The sequence below is a fragment of the Dama dama genome, chromosome 5 (assembly GCF_033118175.1).
Source record: "Dama dama isolate Ldn47 chromosome 5, ASM3311817v1, whole genome shotgun sequence".
NCBI lineage: Eukaryota > Metazoa > Chordata > Mammalia > Artiodactyla > Cervidae > Dama > Dama dama.
The window spans coordinates 130,492,988-130,508,486 of NC_083685.1; the positions used below are offsets into that span (position 1 = coordinate 130,492,988).

The following is a 15,499-nucleotide window of genomic DNA, read 5'->3' on the forward strand; positions in this document are numbered from 1 at the left end:
CAAAGAAATAGTCACACTCATGCCTGATTTTGTGATCACAGTTTTGTACTCTTTTTCTTAGAAATTGTCTTCCAAATATATAAAGCATCAGGTCCCATTAAACCTGGATCATTCTTATTCACAGGAGAAATAGGATAAGAAAGAAGAAGGTATTTCCAAACTTGTCACCACCCAAACAAAGTAACTCTGGGAAAAATGTTCTTCCTATGTCCATTGTCAAGGATGAGAATATTGAAACAGACATATGGATCAAACAGATGCACAGATTTAGATAGAAAGCCAAGTCTCTCAGAGGCTCACCGTAGTGCTTTTATAATTTTCTTTATGGCAGAGTGCTTTTGGAAATTCAGGAAATGAGTAAGATGATAAATAAGTCAGAAAGTAGCCTTGTGCGTTCCCGTCCAGCAGAGACAGGACTGGAGGGTGACGGTGTGACCCCTGCATTCCAAACACTTTTCCCCTTGAGTTTTGATGCGAGTGTTTTGGAGTCTGATGTAGTTTTTGCAGCAGGAAAATTGTTCGGGCATCCGAGGATCAGTTATTTATAGAGCATTTCCTGCATGCAGAGCCCTTCGTCAAATACTAAGGAAGATGCAAAAATCGTGGGCAGGCCCCTGCCCTCAAGAGACGTAGAGTTTAGTTGGGAAGAAAACACACGACGTGGCTCTGAAATCTTTCCCTGGTGTCCCCATCCCCCTCCCCATGTGGCTGCACAAGGGCCACAGAACTGAGTTTCCAGCAGAGGGAATTTTGCCTGAGCGCCTGCCAGCCGTTCCTGCCTCCCTCCTGCTGTTCAGGATCCTACGTGCGGATGGTCTGGGCTCTGTGAACCTCCACAGGCCATCTGTCCTGAGCCCGGTGCTGGGGTTCAGGAGCCCCATCATACTTCTGCACCTGGCTCAGCATCTCCCAGACATGCTGGGGAAGGAACAGCGTGGGGAGGGGGGTCAATTAATTAGAAAATAATTCATGGATAATCACCAGATTCCCCCCCAGGGGACCTCAGCGTGAGCCCGTAAAGCAGGGAGGATGTCACTTCTCATCACTGCTTCGTAACCAGTGAATGTAGCAAAATATAAATTCTAAGGCATGCAGTTGAAATAGCTCTGCCTGAGAGGGCTTGGCACCCTTGCTTTTGGCAGGGAACATGTGCCCAGATGCCAAAGAGAGACTGGTTATTTCAGAGGAAAGGACAGAAATTAATCCTCAAGATCATTTCAGGCTGTCCTGACTCAAGAGAACCAAGAAATTTATGAGATGATACAGTTAGAAAGAGGGAAGAGTGACAGGATTTCAGGGAACTTTAGCATCAGAGCAAACACAGGCTATCCGAAAAGCATGCAGGTCAGCTTCTCCTGAGTAAACCTGTGATTCCCGTTAACTGTCTTTCCAGAAAAATACAGAGGGTAGTTCTCATAGAGCTTATCTCAGCCACTGTGGGTGGGAGAAGGAGCACATTCCTTCACTCCCCAGGGATTTACCAAGGACCTGTGACATACGGCAAGGACGACAGAAGAGATGGGAAGTGTGCACAGATTTGCAGGCTCCAGAGAGAAAGCTCACACTCGGTTGCAGAATTGGAAACGCTTCAAAGAGGACGTTCCTAGGGAGTTTGGCCCTGGAAGCTGGAGAAGAAAATGTGGAGGAGGGCATTCCCACGGGAGAAACAGCATGAGGCGGGGAGGAACCATTGCAAAGGCAGTGTCTGTGTGCGTCAGTTGTTTAATTGCAAAATTACAGAAATAGATAAAGTAAAAAGTGAAAGTCACTCATCGTCACCCCTAAGGCACACTATCCTTAATGGTTTGTGTACTTTTCATGCACAGCAAATTGTTTGTGTTTATATGTGTATGTAGATGATATTTTTAACAACAACAAAAACATGAGATCCACTCCACAAACTGTGCTGAAATTAGAAATTCTTCTGTGTCACTAAATACAGAGCCATCCCTGTAATACCCTCTCAGAGATGCTCGTGTTTTCTCCGTTTGTATAGTTATAAACAACGCTGTGTGCTTAGTCACTCAGTCATGTCCAGCTGTCTGCGACGACATGGACTGTAGCCCGCCAGGCTCCTCTGTCCATGGGATTTCCCAGGCAAGAAAACTGGAGTGGGTTGCCATGCCCTCCTCCAGCGGATCTTCCCAACTCTGGGATCAAACCCAAGTCTCCCGCATTGCAGGTGGACTCTTTACTGCCTGAGCCGCCAGGGACGCCCAGACGCCCAAACAACACTGTAGTGAAGATCTTTGAACATATTTTCTTGCACACTTGTGCAGGTTGGATAAGCTGCAGAAATGAAACTGCTGAGTCAAAGGGTGTGTATGTGTGTGTGCTCAGTCGTTCAGTTGTGTCTGGCTCTTAGCTTGCCGGGCTCCTCTGCCTAAGGAATTTTTCAAGCAAGAATACTGGAGGGTTGCCATTTCCCACTCCCATGGAGCTTCCCGATCCAGGGACTGAACCTTGGGTCTCTTGTGAGTCTCCTACATTGACAGGCAGATTCTTTACCACTGAGCTACCTAGGAAGCTCCACTCAATATAAATTCTGAAATGGAAAATTGCCCTCTGCAAAGATGTGCCAATTACACTTTCATCAATAATGCAAGACAGCACTATAATAATGCTATTCAATACGCCCGTTTAAATCCTGTTCAGGTTCCATTTTAAAAGGGTTTTGTAATTGTAAAATCTGCGTAGATAACTACACAAGTTGGGGCTGTATAAGAAAACTATCGATAAGACAGTAAAGCAAGTTTCAGGACTGTGTGGATGTTATGTTATCAAATCCATAAGAATAAAAGTGGAGAGAGACAAGGGAAAAACACTGACCACATCGGTTACCTCTGGGGAGGGGAGGTTGGTGAACCAGCAGACATGAATGAAAGAGAGGTTTCCGAAATTAAAGATGTTGAACCATGCAAATATTTCCTGTTCAAAACTAAAGAATGTTATATATATATATATATATATATATATATATTTTAAATCTAAAAGAGGTGCTGCTCCTTCCAGGAAGCAGTTTTCATGGAAAATTCCAGTTCTGCAGAGAAGAAGGAGCAGACTAGTGTTTCCTCCTTCCCTCAAGGTCACAGGACTTGTAACCCAGGTTTTTCCTTTTTATCGATGAAAGCAACATCCGTCAGTACTTTGTGCTTTGTTTTTTGATGTCTACTTTAGCTCTTCCTTTAAAGGTAAGGCTAGCTTAGAGACCAGGAATATCTTGGCTGATATTATACATAGCAATCCTCCATATATATAATATTTTTTCATATAGTGACATTTACTGTTGCCACATTAAGTTGCATTTTCAGAAATCTATTTTTTTTCATTGGGTATAGCAAACAGGGGTAAAAAGCAGGTAACTTCTGTGTTCACCATTTTTTAAAAGTCCTTATTTTATATTGAAGTTCAGTTGATTAGGGTGTCCCTGGTGGCTCAGTGGTAAAGAATCTACTTGCCAATGCAGGAGACCTGGGTTCGATCCCTGAGTGGGGAAGATCCCCCTGGAGAAGGAAATGGCAACCCACTCCCGTATTCTTGTCTGGGAAATCCCATGGGCAGAAGAGCCTAGTGGGCTACAGACCATGGGGTCGCAGAGTCAGACCCAACCGAGCGACTAAGCAACAACAACATAGTCGATTAACAATGTCGTGTTCGTTTCAAGTGGACAGCAAAGCGATTCAGGTGTACATATACATGCATCTGCTCTTTTCCAAGTTCTTTTCCCATTTAGGTTATTACAGACTACTGAGCAGAATTCCCTGTGCTATATAGTAGGTCCTAGTGGTCACCTATTTTATCACTTTTATTTTTGCAAGCACACAACCCTAACCAGAGCACAGGTCAGTGGGCTGCAAAACGGGCTCTCCTTTAGGGGAGAAAAGCCCCGATGTGTACCATTTGCCAATTTCCGTGGTGTACATTCCCCCACGATGGCATCTGTCAAGCTCCCTGTCCAAGTCAGCTCAGGCAGTCCTCTGCTGGTTGTCCTCAGGGAACAAAGGGCACAAACATTTCTAAAAGAAAAAGAAAAAGATGACTCTCAGCAGCTCTACCGTAACCATTAAAAAAACAAACAAAAGGCCCAGTGAGAAGGATCCCGACACCCTCTCTCCCTCTCCCCCTGCTCTGCCCAGGTTGTGACTCGGGCTCTGGCAGGGGCTGAACAGCTACCCAGAGAGCCATGAGGCCCCACCCAAAGTAAACATGGAGATTTAAAGAGCAGCTTGTCCGCTGTCAGAAGCTACACTCGATTTGCCACGCTTGTTTTTCTGTTTGGAGGCTGGAACCCTGACTGTTGGTATAAGCAGAACCCCTCAGCTCTCAGCTCCGCTTAAGAAAACTCGACTCCGGCCCTCTGCCCAGCCCAGTCCGGCCGCGGTCCTGGTCTCTCTTTCTCTGAACTTCTCTGCGCTGCCCGACCTCAGGGGGCCTGACGCAGTTCAGGACTGGGCAGTCTTCCCACCAGGCTCCCAGCAGAGCTCAGCCGTCCCAGAGTTTTAGCCTCCGAGCAGCCTTGGGAACTGGAATAAAATACGGATGAATGTGAATAAAGTAAGGGGAAGCTGGCAGGTGCAGCCCGCAGGTAAACATCTGGGGCTGCCTCAGTTTAACAGGTCACATCTCGGACCACGGCAGGAGGAGCTCAGGGACCCCCGGGACCAGGTCACAGTCGGACGCGCACTGTGGCCTGGAGGGAAGGTGACCGGATGCAGAAACTCAACCTGGAGGCCAGCACGTGCGGTGCATCATCCCATATTCACAAGGCTACAGCGTAAGGAAGGAAGCTGTTCTGCATCAAGAGCCAAGACTCCGCGGTGGAAGCTCTGGAAAGATCTTGGCTCAGTTTTGGAAAGTGCTTTCTCACAGGGCTGGCCCGATGGATCGGGCCACTCCTGGGTGTAGCCCAGGAGGAGAAGGGGGTGACAGAGGAGGAGATGGTTGAATGGCATCACTAATTCAATAGACATGAATTTGAGCAAGCTCCGAGAGCCCGTGAAGGACAGGGAGACCTGGGGGGCTGCAGTCCATGGGGCCGCAAAGAGTCAGACACGATGGAGTGGCTGAACAACAACTTTGGGTGTGGTACACCCCTTCACAGGAGCTGACCAAGTACAAGATATACAGCACCTTGGAAGGAATGTTGTAAGTGGAACAGGGCATTAGGTTCAGGGTCTTTCAGATCACTCCCGAGAGAAATACAGATGTAGAGGGACACCCGAATCCTGCCCCATCAACCCACATGACCCTCACCATCACTTAACTCGCCAGATGACCGGTGCACCTTGCCTTGCCTTCCAGTCTGAAGGGCTCCATCTTTTCACTCACCCATCTATCTATCCGTCTCTCCTCTCTGATCCTTAGGTACACCTGTCCCTTGCCTGCCTCTTGAGGTCGTGTGTACTTTATCCCCAGTCCCAGAGCACGTCTCCCCTTCAGTCCAAACACCACCCCTGTGAACCCCCTGAAGTCCACGTTCTCCCATCTGAGTCTTCCTCTGACTACTTGACCCCACAACTGTCCGTCCCTTTCCCAGAAGGTCAAGATGTTTTAGTCTGAACACGTGTCTAGCAGTTGATCTACAACTGCCTCACATTGGCTCTGAATATTTCACAGACATGCAGCTTCTCTCCCAGACTAGACTCTGAGCCTCTACATTGCAGTGGTGGTGTTTTTCACTTTGCTTTTTGTCCTGGCAGAAAAGTTTCCTGAGCAGAACAATCGGTACATGGCTAATTAATTCTTATCTTATAGGACATACTAATTAATCTAACTCAGCTTCCAGCTCTCCTTACTAACCCTGACCCTCATCCTTTTCGTTGTCACCAATTACCTTCTCTCTCCTATCTCCTGCCTCCTAAGGTCAAGAAATTACTGGGAAATATAAAATATAGACTTTTTCATAGGAAAGTCCAGGAAGAGGCCCAGGATCACTCCCGGAGATACCAGATTATATGAGGCCCCTAAGTTTACTGCCAACCACGCCCCTTTCCCTCACAGCACTTGTCACTGTTTGTGGCTAGGTGTTTGCGTGTGTGCATGTGGCACTGTGGACCTGTCAGGCTGTTTCACCCACCGGATTGTAAGCGCTCTGAGGACAGGGAGTCCGGTGCTTGCTGTGCCCCCTACAGTATCCTCAGCTCACACCGAGCCTCGTGAACATTAGGCGCTTCATGGTGTTGATGAAGGAATGAAAAGAACAGATGGAGCATCCAGATGCGGCGCTCCTGCAGGTCTTTGCGTTCTCTTCCCCCAACTGAAGAAACACTCTTCATGCTTTTAGACGACGAAGGATGTACAAAGAGCAGCTGAACCTCACGTCCCCGGAACCCCCAGTGCAGCTCCACCAGGAGGCCAGCTGGGTCCAGTTCCACCTGGGGATCAACCGCCACGGCCTGTACCCCCGGTCCAGCCCTGTCGTCAGCAAACTCCTCCAGGACATGAGGGACTTCCCCACCATCAGTGCTGGTAAGCGTCACAGACCAGCAGGGAGACTTTCTCCCAGAAAGGCTGGGAAACCATCTCAGGCTGGGCTCCAGGGTAAAATAGTAGAGGGCTGATTCTACCACTCAACAGAGTAAGAAGGAAAACACGAACATTGATCTTTTTCCCTTTGAAAGAGATCTTATGACCATGAGCTCATAAAGGGGGCATAGGAGGTGTCTGTACCATACAGAAAGGTGATGTCACTGTTGATCCTGTGCCAATCTGGCGACCGTCTCTTATACAGTGATCTTCTGATGAAGACCAGGGGTCCCCAACCTCCCGACCGCTAATCGGTACCTCCTGTCTAATCAGCAGCAGCATTCGATTAGAAATAAAATGCACAATAAGTGTAACATGCTTGAATCATCCTGAAACCATCCCCCACCTCCACCCCCAGGTGGGTAGAAATATTGTCTTCCACGAAATTGGTCCCTGGTGCCAAAAGTTGGGGACCGCTGAGTAGACAACATGCTTGCTATTTTACAGATGGGAACACTAAGACTCAGAAAGCTTAAGCAACCTGGCTGAGGACCCAGTGGTGGCCTGCTGTCTCAGGTCACAAGCAGTACGCCAGTCTAAGGGACACACAGAGGGACTATTAATAGCAAAGGTTTCCCAAACAGGCGTGGCTGGAGTGTCCATTGAAGGGCCAGGGAGCATGAGGTCAGGATCGAGCAGGGTGGGAGACTGCGGCCACAAATGGGGCTCGGGGAGACTCCCTATGAAACAGTCAAGGGTCCCAGGCCGCCTCCCACTCTCCCCCTCTGATGCCTGAACAAGAACTGATGTCCTCACTGGCCTGCTCATCCGTTGCAGATTACAGTCAGGACGAGAAAGCCCTGCTTGGAGCCTGCGACTGCTCCCAGAGTAAGTGGCCTGGCCCCGCCTCGTTTCTGGTTCCACCCCAGCCTTGGCCCCGCCCCACCTCTGGCCCTGGCCCTGGCCCTGGCCCCACTCCGCCGCTAGTCTTGGCCCCACCCCGCCCCTGGCCCTGGCCCCGCCTCGTCTTAAGTTCCTCCCTAGCCGTGGCCCCACCCCTAGCTTTGGCCCCGCCCCACCCCTGGCCCTGGCCCTGGCCCCACCCCGCCCCTGGCCCTGGCCCCGCCTCATCTCTGGTTCCACTCTAGCCTTGGCCCCGCCCCACCCCCCGCCCCTGGCCCTGGTCCCGCCTCGTCTTAGGTTCCTCCCTAGCTGTGGCCCCACCCCTAGCTTTGGCCCCGCCCCACCCCTGGCCCTGGCCCCGCCTCATCTCTGGTTCCTCCCTAGCCTTGGCCCCGCCCCGACCTTGGCCCCGCCCCACCCCTGGCCCTGGCCCTGGCCCCGCCTCATCTCTGGTTCCACCCCAGCCTTGGCCCCGCCCCACCCCAGGCCCTGGCCCTGGCCCTGGCCCCGGCCCTGGCCCCACCCCGCCCCTGGCCCTGGCCCCGCCTCGTCTCTGGTTCCTCCCTAGCCGTGGCCCCGCCCCCTCATCGCCCTGCCCTGGGAACCCGGTACCTGGCGGCAGCCTGGAGGTCCCACAGGCCTCCCTAGGGGACCAGGTCGCGAGCCCCCTGCCTCCTCTCCGCACTCGCACAGAAGGGAAGGCCTTCCAGAGGAGCTCGCAGGTGGGCCCGGCCGGGCGGCCTGCGGCCCCTGCCTAGCGTCGTCGCGGGGTCGAGGAGCTGGTTAGGAAAGCGGAGTCTCGGTCCCCACTCCGATTTTCTGAATCAGAATCTGGGTTCTCACAAAATCCTTGAGGGACTGGAGTACATTTTCAGAGTTAGGAAGCCGTGGGGCAGGGCAGAACTCTCAACCTGGCGACAGGTGTCGGTGACCCGGGGGCGGGGCGGGGGGCGGGTGGTCAGTGGCCTGAGGGAGGAGGCCCAGGTGTCAGCACGGCAGAAACCCTTCAGGGTCTCAGGCAGCCAGGCTGTCTCCCTGGGGTGAAGATTCATGCAGGTGAAAGAGGGGCCTGGGTGCAGCCCGGTCCTTGGGAGGGGGTGCTCTGTACTGGGGTTCACGGACACTGAGCCCACAGCAGGTCACTGCCAGGCCAGGAACCTCCTCCGTTGGCCTCAGTGAACCGAACACACGTCAGAAACGTCCGTGTGTCCTGACTTGTCAAAGGCTTAAAAGACACAAGACGGTAGGGCCTGGGGCTTCCCTCTTCCTCAGTTTCACCCCTGCCATTTGCCGTTCATTGGAAGGCAAAGGTGAGGGGGCATTGTCCCGCCCCCCTAGGGGCTGACAGCAGGGCAGGGTGGGGCCGGGAACTCAGGTGCCCAGGACACGTGTCAGGAGGCAGCTCCCGCCGGCAGGGTCTCGCAGGGGCCCCTCAGGCATCACGAGGCCCCATCACAGCCTGGGTGTCCAGTCTTACTAGGAAGAGGTGGTCACAAGTCCAATGTGACATGACAGGTGGCAGGTTCAGAGTCTCTAAGGCAAGGTTGAAGCAGAGAGGAAGAGGTCAGCTCTTCTCAGGAAAATGTCCTTTTGGGGTTTTCAGAGAGTGTCCCACTGGGGAAACCTGTGTTGTTTGCCCCTTTCCAATAACATCAGAAAAAGTCTTATCTTTAGTCCCTGGACACACTCTCCATAATCTGACCGGACTTTACTCTGCAGGCTTTGAGAGCAAATTCTAGTCTTTAGAGTCTCAAGTGAGAGCAAAGAGAAGAAACGGGGCTGAGTTTGTGGAATGAATAAAAGGCCACAGCCCCGGGCCTGGGCCCAGAAGCACTGTTAACCCCCCATTCTTCCCATGCAGTCGTGAAACCCAGTGGCGTCCACCTCAAACTGGTTCTGAGGTTCTCGGACTTCGGGAAGGCCATGTTCAAACCGATGAGGTAAATGACTGCTTCCTGCACCCCCCACGCCCAGCTGTGGCAGCCATAATAAAAGTTTAATCTTCATTTTATAAAGTTTAGTCCCAAGTCAGAGTATCATTTTAAAATATACTTCCTGAACAAGCATGCATTTTTTTTCTGTTAAGTAATGTAGACATATTTGTCCCTTTTTATAAAAGGAAAGTAGAAATTTATCTTTGGGTAATATAAATGATGACCACAGAGATTATATTTTTAACGTAATATAATACAGTACAGAAGTGAAAGTCTTATTCGCTTAGTCATGTCAGACTCTTTGCAACCCCATGGTCTGTATCCCACCAGGCTCCTCTGTCCATGGGATTCTCCAGGTAAGAATACTGGAGTGGGTTGCCATTGCCTTCTCCAGGGGATCTTCCCAACCCAAGGATCAAGCCCACATCTCCTGCATTGCAGGCAGATTCTTTACCATCTGAGCCACCTGGCAAGCCCATAATAGAGGACATACAATAAGAAACCTGAGTGTTCATTGGAAGGACTGATGCTACAGCTGAAACTCCAATACTTGGGCCACCTGATGTGAAGAGACAACTCACTGGAAAAGACCCTGATGCTGGGAAAGATTGAGGGCAAGAGGAGAAGGGGGTGACAGAGGGTGCGATGGTTGGATGGCATCACTGACTCAATGGACATGAGTTTGAGCAAACTCAGGGAGATAGTTAAGGACAGGGAAGCCTGATGGGCTGCAATCCATGGGGTCGCAGAGTCAGACATGACTTATCAATGGAACAACAACAGTAAGAAATACATCCATGCTAGTCAGGCTTTGGGAAGTAAATGATTTTCAGATTTAAAATCATGCCTAAATATGCCATGCAAAGATGAAATGATGATTCAGAAAATTCGGAAGGGCATCCAAAGGATTGTATAGTCTCTCTTTTTTCAATTTTTATTTTTTCTTTACTTTTTTTTTTTTTAGCCGCCCCACTCGGCTTGTGGGATCTTAGTTCCCTGACCAGGGACTGAACCCGCAGGTCATGGCAATGAAAGGGTTCAGTCCTAACCACTGGACCATCAGGGAACTCCCAGAGTGTGTATTCCTACAGACAGAATTCAGGAATTAAAGCAAGCTCAGGACACACGGATGGTCCTCGCTGACCTGGACATCAGGAGATGCTAACGCATAGCCTGGGGTCAGGCCTGGCCGCGGGGGCCTGTGCTTCAAAAGTGGCTGGGCCTTTGAAAGGAGAGTCCCCACTTTGGGCAGCCCCTCGCTGTGGTTTCCAGGACTGGCTGGTGATTTTCTTTTATGTTTTGTTTTGTTTTTTGAAGGTTTTCTTTTATTTGGACCATTTCTAACGTTGTTATTGAATTTGTTACAATGTTGCTTCTGTTTCCTGTTTCGGTTTTTTGGCCACAAGGCCTCTGGGATCCTAGCTCCCGACCAGGGACCGAGCCCACACCCCTGCCTTGGAAGGCGAAGTCTTAACCACTGGAGCGCGGGGGGAAAGTTCCAAGGCTGCTGTTTTTCAGCAAAGCGCACGTCATTGTTCCCCTGGCAGGTGCTGCCGACTTAACGGCTTTCCACAGAATGAGATTTGTTTACATTGACATCATTCTTGCAGCCACCGTGCAGCCCCATGCGGTGGACTATAAAATTATTCCAAGATCGTCCTTCTTCAAATGATCATCAGCGTCCAGGCCAGTCACCGCGGGGCCAGCAGGCAGGGTGCCCTTCATTAGCGGGAGACCCCTTTCTGAACATACACACCCAGCAGCCGGCTCCTCACGACCAGGCAGGGGATGCTTTTCAGCGATGCAGTAGAGATTTCTTAATGTTTATAAACAAATATCCTCGACGCCAGCCTCCCTCCCGTCTCTGGCAGGGCCACTCTCATGACCCAGCAGAGGTGCCTCTGCGCGGACGGTGGGTCCATGAACCCAGGACTTTCCTGCTCTTCAGATGTCCGTGCTGCTGAATCACATCTCTGGGGCACCTTTCCTTTTATGAGGTTCTGTCTCGGACCTGGCCTCTCTCAGTCCTCGGCATCCGGGTCTGCCCCACCTCTGGTCTGTTAGCCAGCGCCCTGTCCTCTGCGTGTCTGCAGAGAAGTACATTTCTTCACTCTCAACGACTGGGCTTTTCAGAGAATCCGCCACTGTCATCAAAGCGGCTTGAGTGGGAGGCCTGGTGTGGAGGGCGCAGGGGGCAGGGGGCTGCAGGATAGTCAGCGTCGGGCACGCAGCCCGGCTCCTCCCACCCGCAGGTCCCACCGGCAGAGGGGCCTCCGGCCGCTCCACATGTGGTCCCTCCCTGTGCGAGCTCTGAGATCACAGACGCGCATCTTCTTTCCCGCCAGTCGCGTGAATCAGCTCTGCTACCAGGCTCCCGCCTGAGGTCTGAGTCCAGGGCCTGACTCCTCTCTTCCATTCAGACAGCAACGAGACGAAGAGACGCCTGAGGACTTCTTCTATTTCATCGACTTTCAGAGACACAACGCGGAGATCGCCGCTTTCCACCTGGACAGGTAGCGCTGGCCTCATGGAGGTGGGGCTGGCCACAGAGGCCAGCCCGGAGAGGCACCCCCACCCGCCCACCCCCGCCTCCTCCCTCCGTTCCTCCTGCTGGATTTTCTTGGTGGATCCCAGTGATGCTTTCAAACCCAACACAACCCATCAGCCCCAGGGATCGCAAAACACAAGGCCTTTTAATGTAACAAGGAGTGCTTGGTAAGGAAAGGAGCCCTGCCAGGCTGCCTGTGGCTCAGTCTCCGGACCTGAGAGTGGGGCGCATGCGCCCCCTGCCACTTCCCCATAGTGCCTCCCGGCTGCTGGGTGTAAAAAGGGGAAAGCACATTCCTGAACGCCCCAGCCCCCTGCCTGCCTGTCATTCCTAGCCGAGGTGTGGTCTGGGGACTGGCAGCCCAGCCCCCATGCCCCTCCCTGGAACTTTTCAGAAACGCAGAATCCCAGCCTCAGCCTGGCCCCGCTGACTCAGAGGCGCATCTGAACAGATTCGGGGTGACTCATGTGCACACGAGCGTGAGGAGCTCTGAGCCGAGCACTGGGTCATGGGGGGGGGGGGTGTGCCCGGAAGGGCTGATGGGATAGAGTCCTTCCCCACCTCCCCAGCCCCTGGGGTGCACGCTTGTCCTGGACACTGAGACCCCCACCCTTGACTGAGGGCAGTCAGGAAGACCCGTCCATTCCCTTCTCTCTCTCTTTTTTTTTTTTTGGCCGTGCCTGGGAGCTGGTGGGATCTTAGTTCCCCGACCAGGGATTGAACTTGTGCCCCCTGCAGTGGAAGCGCAGAGTCCTAACCACTGCTCCGCCGGGGAATCCTCAGCAGGTCCGTTTCTAGTGGCGGCCACTTCTTTCAGGCGGTCATCCCTAGGACCTCAGCAGGCCTCCATCTCTTTCAGGATTCTGGACTTCCGGCGGGTGCCACCGACTGTGGGCAGGCTGGTCAACATCACCAAGGAGATCCTGGAGGTGACCAGGAACGAGATCCTGCAGAGCGTGTTCTTCGTCTCTCCAGGTGGGCTGACCTCCTGCCGGCGGTCCCCCGTTCCTGGGTGGCTGCCTGCCGCCTGCAGATGCTGCCCTGGGCCTCCTGACGGTCGCATGCGGTGACTTGTGGACTGAGGTGGCTGGGTGCCAGGCGCCCCCTGGCACGTGTGGGCCCTGAACTCTGGTGCCCGCAGCCCCGGAGGCAGATGTCACCCGTCCAGACAGAAAGCGCAAAGAGACTGCAAGTGTCAGTCGCTCAGCTGCGTCTGACTCTGTGCAACCCCGTGGACTGTAGCCCACCAGGCTCCTCTGTCCATGGGATTCTCCAGGCAAGAACACTGGAGTGGGTTGCCATGCCCTTCTCCAGGGGATCTTCCTGACCCAGGGATCGAACCCAGGTCTCCCGCATGGCGGTAGACTCTACCAACTGAGCCACCAGGGAAGCCCCCTGCTGGTGTGGGCACGATGCAGTGGGCTGAGCCCACAAGTCTCGGCTCCAAGACAGTTGAGAGGTGGTTCCCAGGATGCTCGATTCCGTAGTATCCTCCACAGATGGAAGAGGCCACGTTTTCTCCTCCCGCCTTTCCCCGAGACGCGAGCTCGGGGAGCCCTCGGGGCGGGAGGACGGGTGCCCGCTGCTCCGCTGACCACCCCCCTTCTCTGCCCTCCAGCCAGCAACGTGTGCTTCTTCGCCAAGTGTCCGTACATGTGCAAGACGGAATACGCCGTGTGCGGCAACCCGCACCTGCTGGAGGGCTCCCTGTCCGCCTTCCTGCCGTCCCTCAACCTGGCCCCACGGCTCTCCGTGCCCAATCCCTGGATCCGCTCCTACTCGCTGGCAGGCAGAGAGGAGTGAGTTGGTCCTGGGACTGAGGGCGGCTCACCCGGCCTCGGGAGGCCTGATGCTGTCTCCACCCCTCCGCCTCACCCCATGTGGATGCTGGGTGTTGCTGCCATCCCTTTAGTTCACGGGTTGTTACAAAAAGCCCCCTGTCTACCCCGCACTGAATGCTGGGGGAGACAGAAAGGACAGACCCAGGTTCTTCCTTCGAGAGGCCCCTCAGTCCAGCCTGGGGGCAGACAGCAGCCAGGCTGTGAGAAGGCAGAGATGCCCGCGGGGGACCCGGGCTCCCCGAGGTGGTCGTTCCCCGGGCCTGGCACACGCCCGGGTACAGGGCAGGTGCTCAGTGAACAAGCCAGCTGGATGAACAGGTTCATCCCTCCAGACCCCCAGCCGTGGTGGGAAGAGGAGGGAACAGGCAGGACTTCTGGGGGACGTGGCAGGTCCTTAGGGACTCGTGAAGGCGGAGGAGAAGCTCCCCAGGCGAAAAGGGACCTGGGGGCTTCTAGTGGGCAGAGAGGCGGCAGAGGGTGGCTGGCAGGGGGCTGCAGACAGCTCGGGAGGCAAGAGAGCAGCGCCCAAGAGGCCGTTGCGGGGGGGGGAGGGGGGGGCGCTGCAGAGGAAGCCGGGGAGCTGGGGGTCCAGCACATCAGTGTAGCACCCCGCTGGGCAGGTCACTGTGAAAGGTCTGGAACCTTCTCACGAAGGGAGTCTGCCACTTCCGGGGGCCCCTGCCCAGGTCCTCCTGGGGGTCCTCACGGCCCCCAGCCCGGGCAGGGACGCGGGTGAGGTGAGGGCGGACTCTTCCACCCCCAGGTGGGAGGTCAACCCCCTCTACTGCACCACGGTGAAGCAGCTGTACCCCCAAGGCAGCAGCGACCGCCTTCTCAACATCATCGACATGGCCATCTTCGACTTCCTGACCGGTGGGTGTGGCGCCGGGGGCCCCGTGACCCGGGCGCGGGAGTGCGCTGCTGTCCCGTCTGGAGGGGCAGGCCCCCGCCCGAGGCCGGGCAGGGATGGAAGTTGCCCCCTTCACTGTGGGGGCGTGGGGCGCAGGAAGTGCAGGGGTGGGAGGAGCCAGGGACAGGACCCTCATCTGCCGTGGAGGCCCCCGGGGTTAGGGCAGGCTCGGGAGAAGGGCAGGGGTGGAGGCCACCGCCCGGGGGGCCGGTGAGCTTCTGGAAAGGCGGGGAGCCGGACCCAATGCGGGCGCTGGGCAAGGAGGCCCAACCTTCCAGGCGGGTGTTAGGCAGGAAAACCCTGTTGGGCTGGGGCAGCAGGAAAAGCCTCAGGCTGGAGGGGGGGCCTGCCTGCTCCTGGGACCTCACCAGGGGCCCCAGGAGACAGGCTCGGGCGGGTGCAGACTCCCGCCGCCTCTGGAGGGCTGCAGCCTCAGCCCCTGAGGGAGCTCGGAGGCGGGCGCCGTGTCCACAGGCCCTGGCCCGCCGCAGCGCCTCGCCTCCTCCACAGGCAACATGGACCGGCACCACTACGAGATGTTCACCAGGTTCGGGGACGACGGGTTCCTGATCCACCTGGACAACGCCCGGGGGTGAGCGCCCCCCACGCCCCAGCCCGCGGGGCCTCCATGGTCGCATGCCCGCCTCCCCCTCCCCTGGCTCGGTGGCCCTTGCTCTTTATTCTTTTTTTGGCTGCTGGGTCTCTGTTGTTGTGCGGGCTTTTCTCTAGTGGGGACAGCGGGGCTGCTCACTGCGGTGCCCTCTTTAATGGAGCCCGCGCTCAGTGGTCAGGGCTCCCCGGCTCCGGGGCCCAGGCTTAGCTCAGTAGCCGTGGCACCTGGCCTTAGTTGCTCCCCGGCTCGTGGATCTTCCCAGACCAGGCACGGGCCCCGCGCCCT

The 15,499-nt window shown here is 54.8% G+C and overlaps 1 protein-coding gene across 2 annotated transcripts in view; it reads left to right on the plus strand.

Annotated features, from left to right (window-relative positions):
- FAM20A (FAM20A golgi associated secretory pathway pseudokinase) overlaps window positions 1-15,499 on the plus strand; it is a 38,565-nt gene that overhangs the window by 20,914 nt on the left and 2,152 nt on the right. For both annotated transcript variants that reach the window (XM_061145003.1, XM_061145004.1), the window contains exons 2-9: window positions 6,284-6,468; window positions 7,303-7,353; window positions 9,230-9,308; window positions 11,723-11,815; window positions 12,710-12,825; window positions 13,469-13,649; window positions 14,455-14,564; window positions 15,112-15,193. In XM_061145003.1, the coding sequence (XP_061000986.1) occupies window positions 6,284-6,468; window positions 7,303-7,353; window positions 9,230-9,308; window positions 11,723-11,815; window positions 12,710-12,825; window positions 13,469-13,649; window positions 14,455-14,564; window positions 15,112-15,193 (897 nt within the window). The remainder of the gene's footprint in view (window positions 1-6,283; window positions 6,469-7,302; window positions 7,354-9,229; window positions 9,309-11,722; window positions 11,816-12,709; window positions 12,826-13,468; window positions 13,650-14,454; window positions 14,565-15,111; window positions 15,194-15,499) is intronic.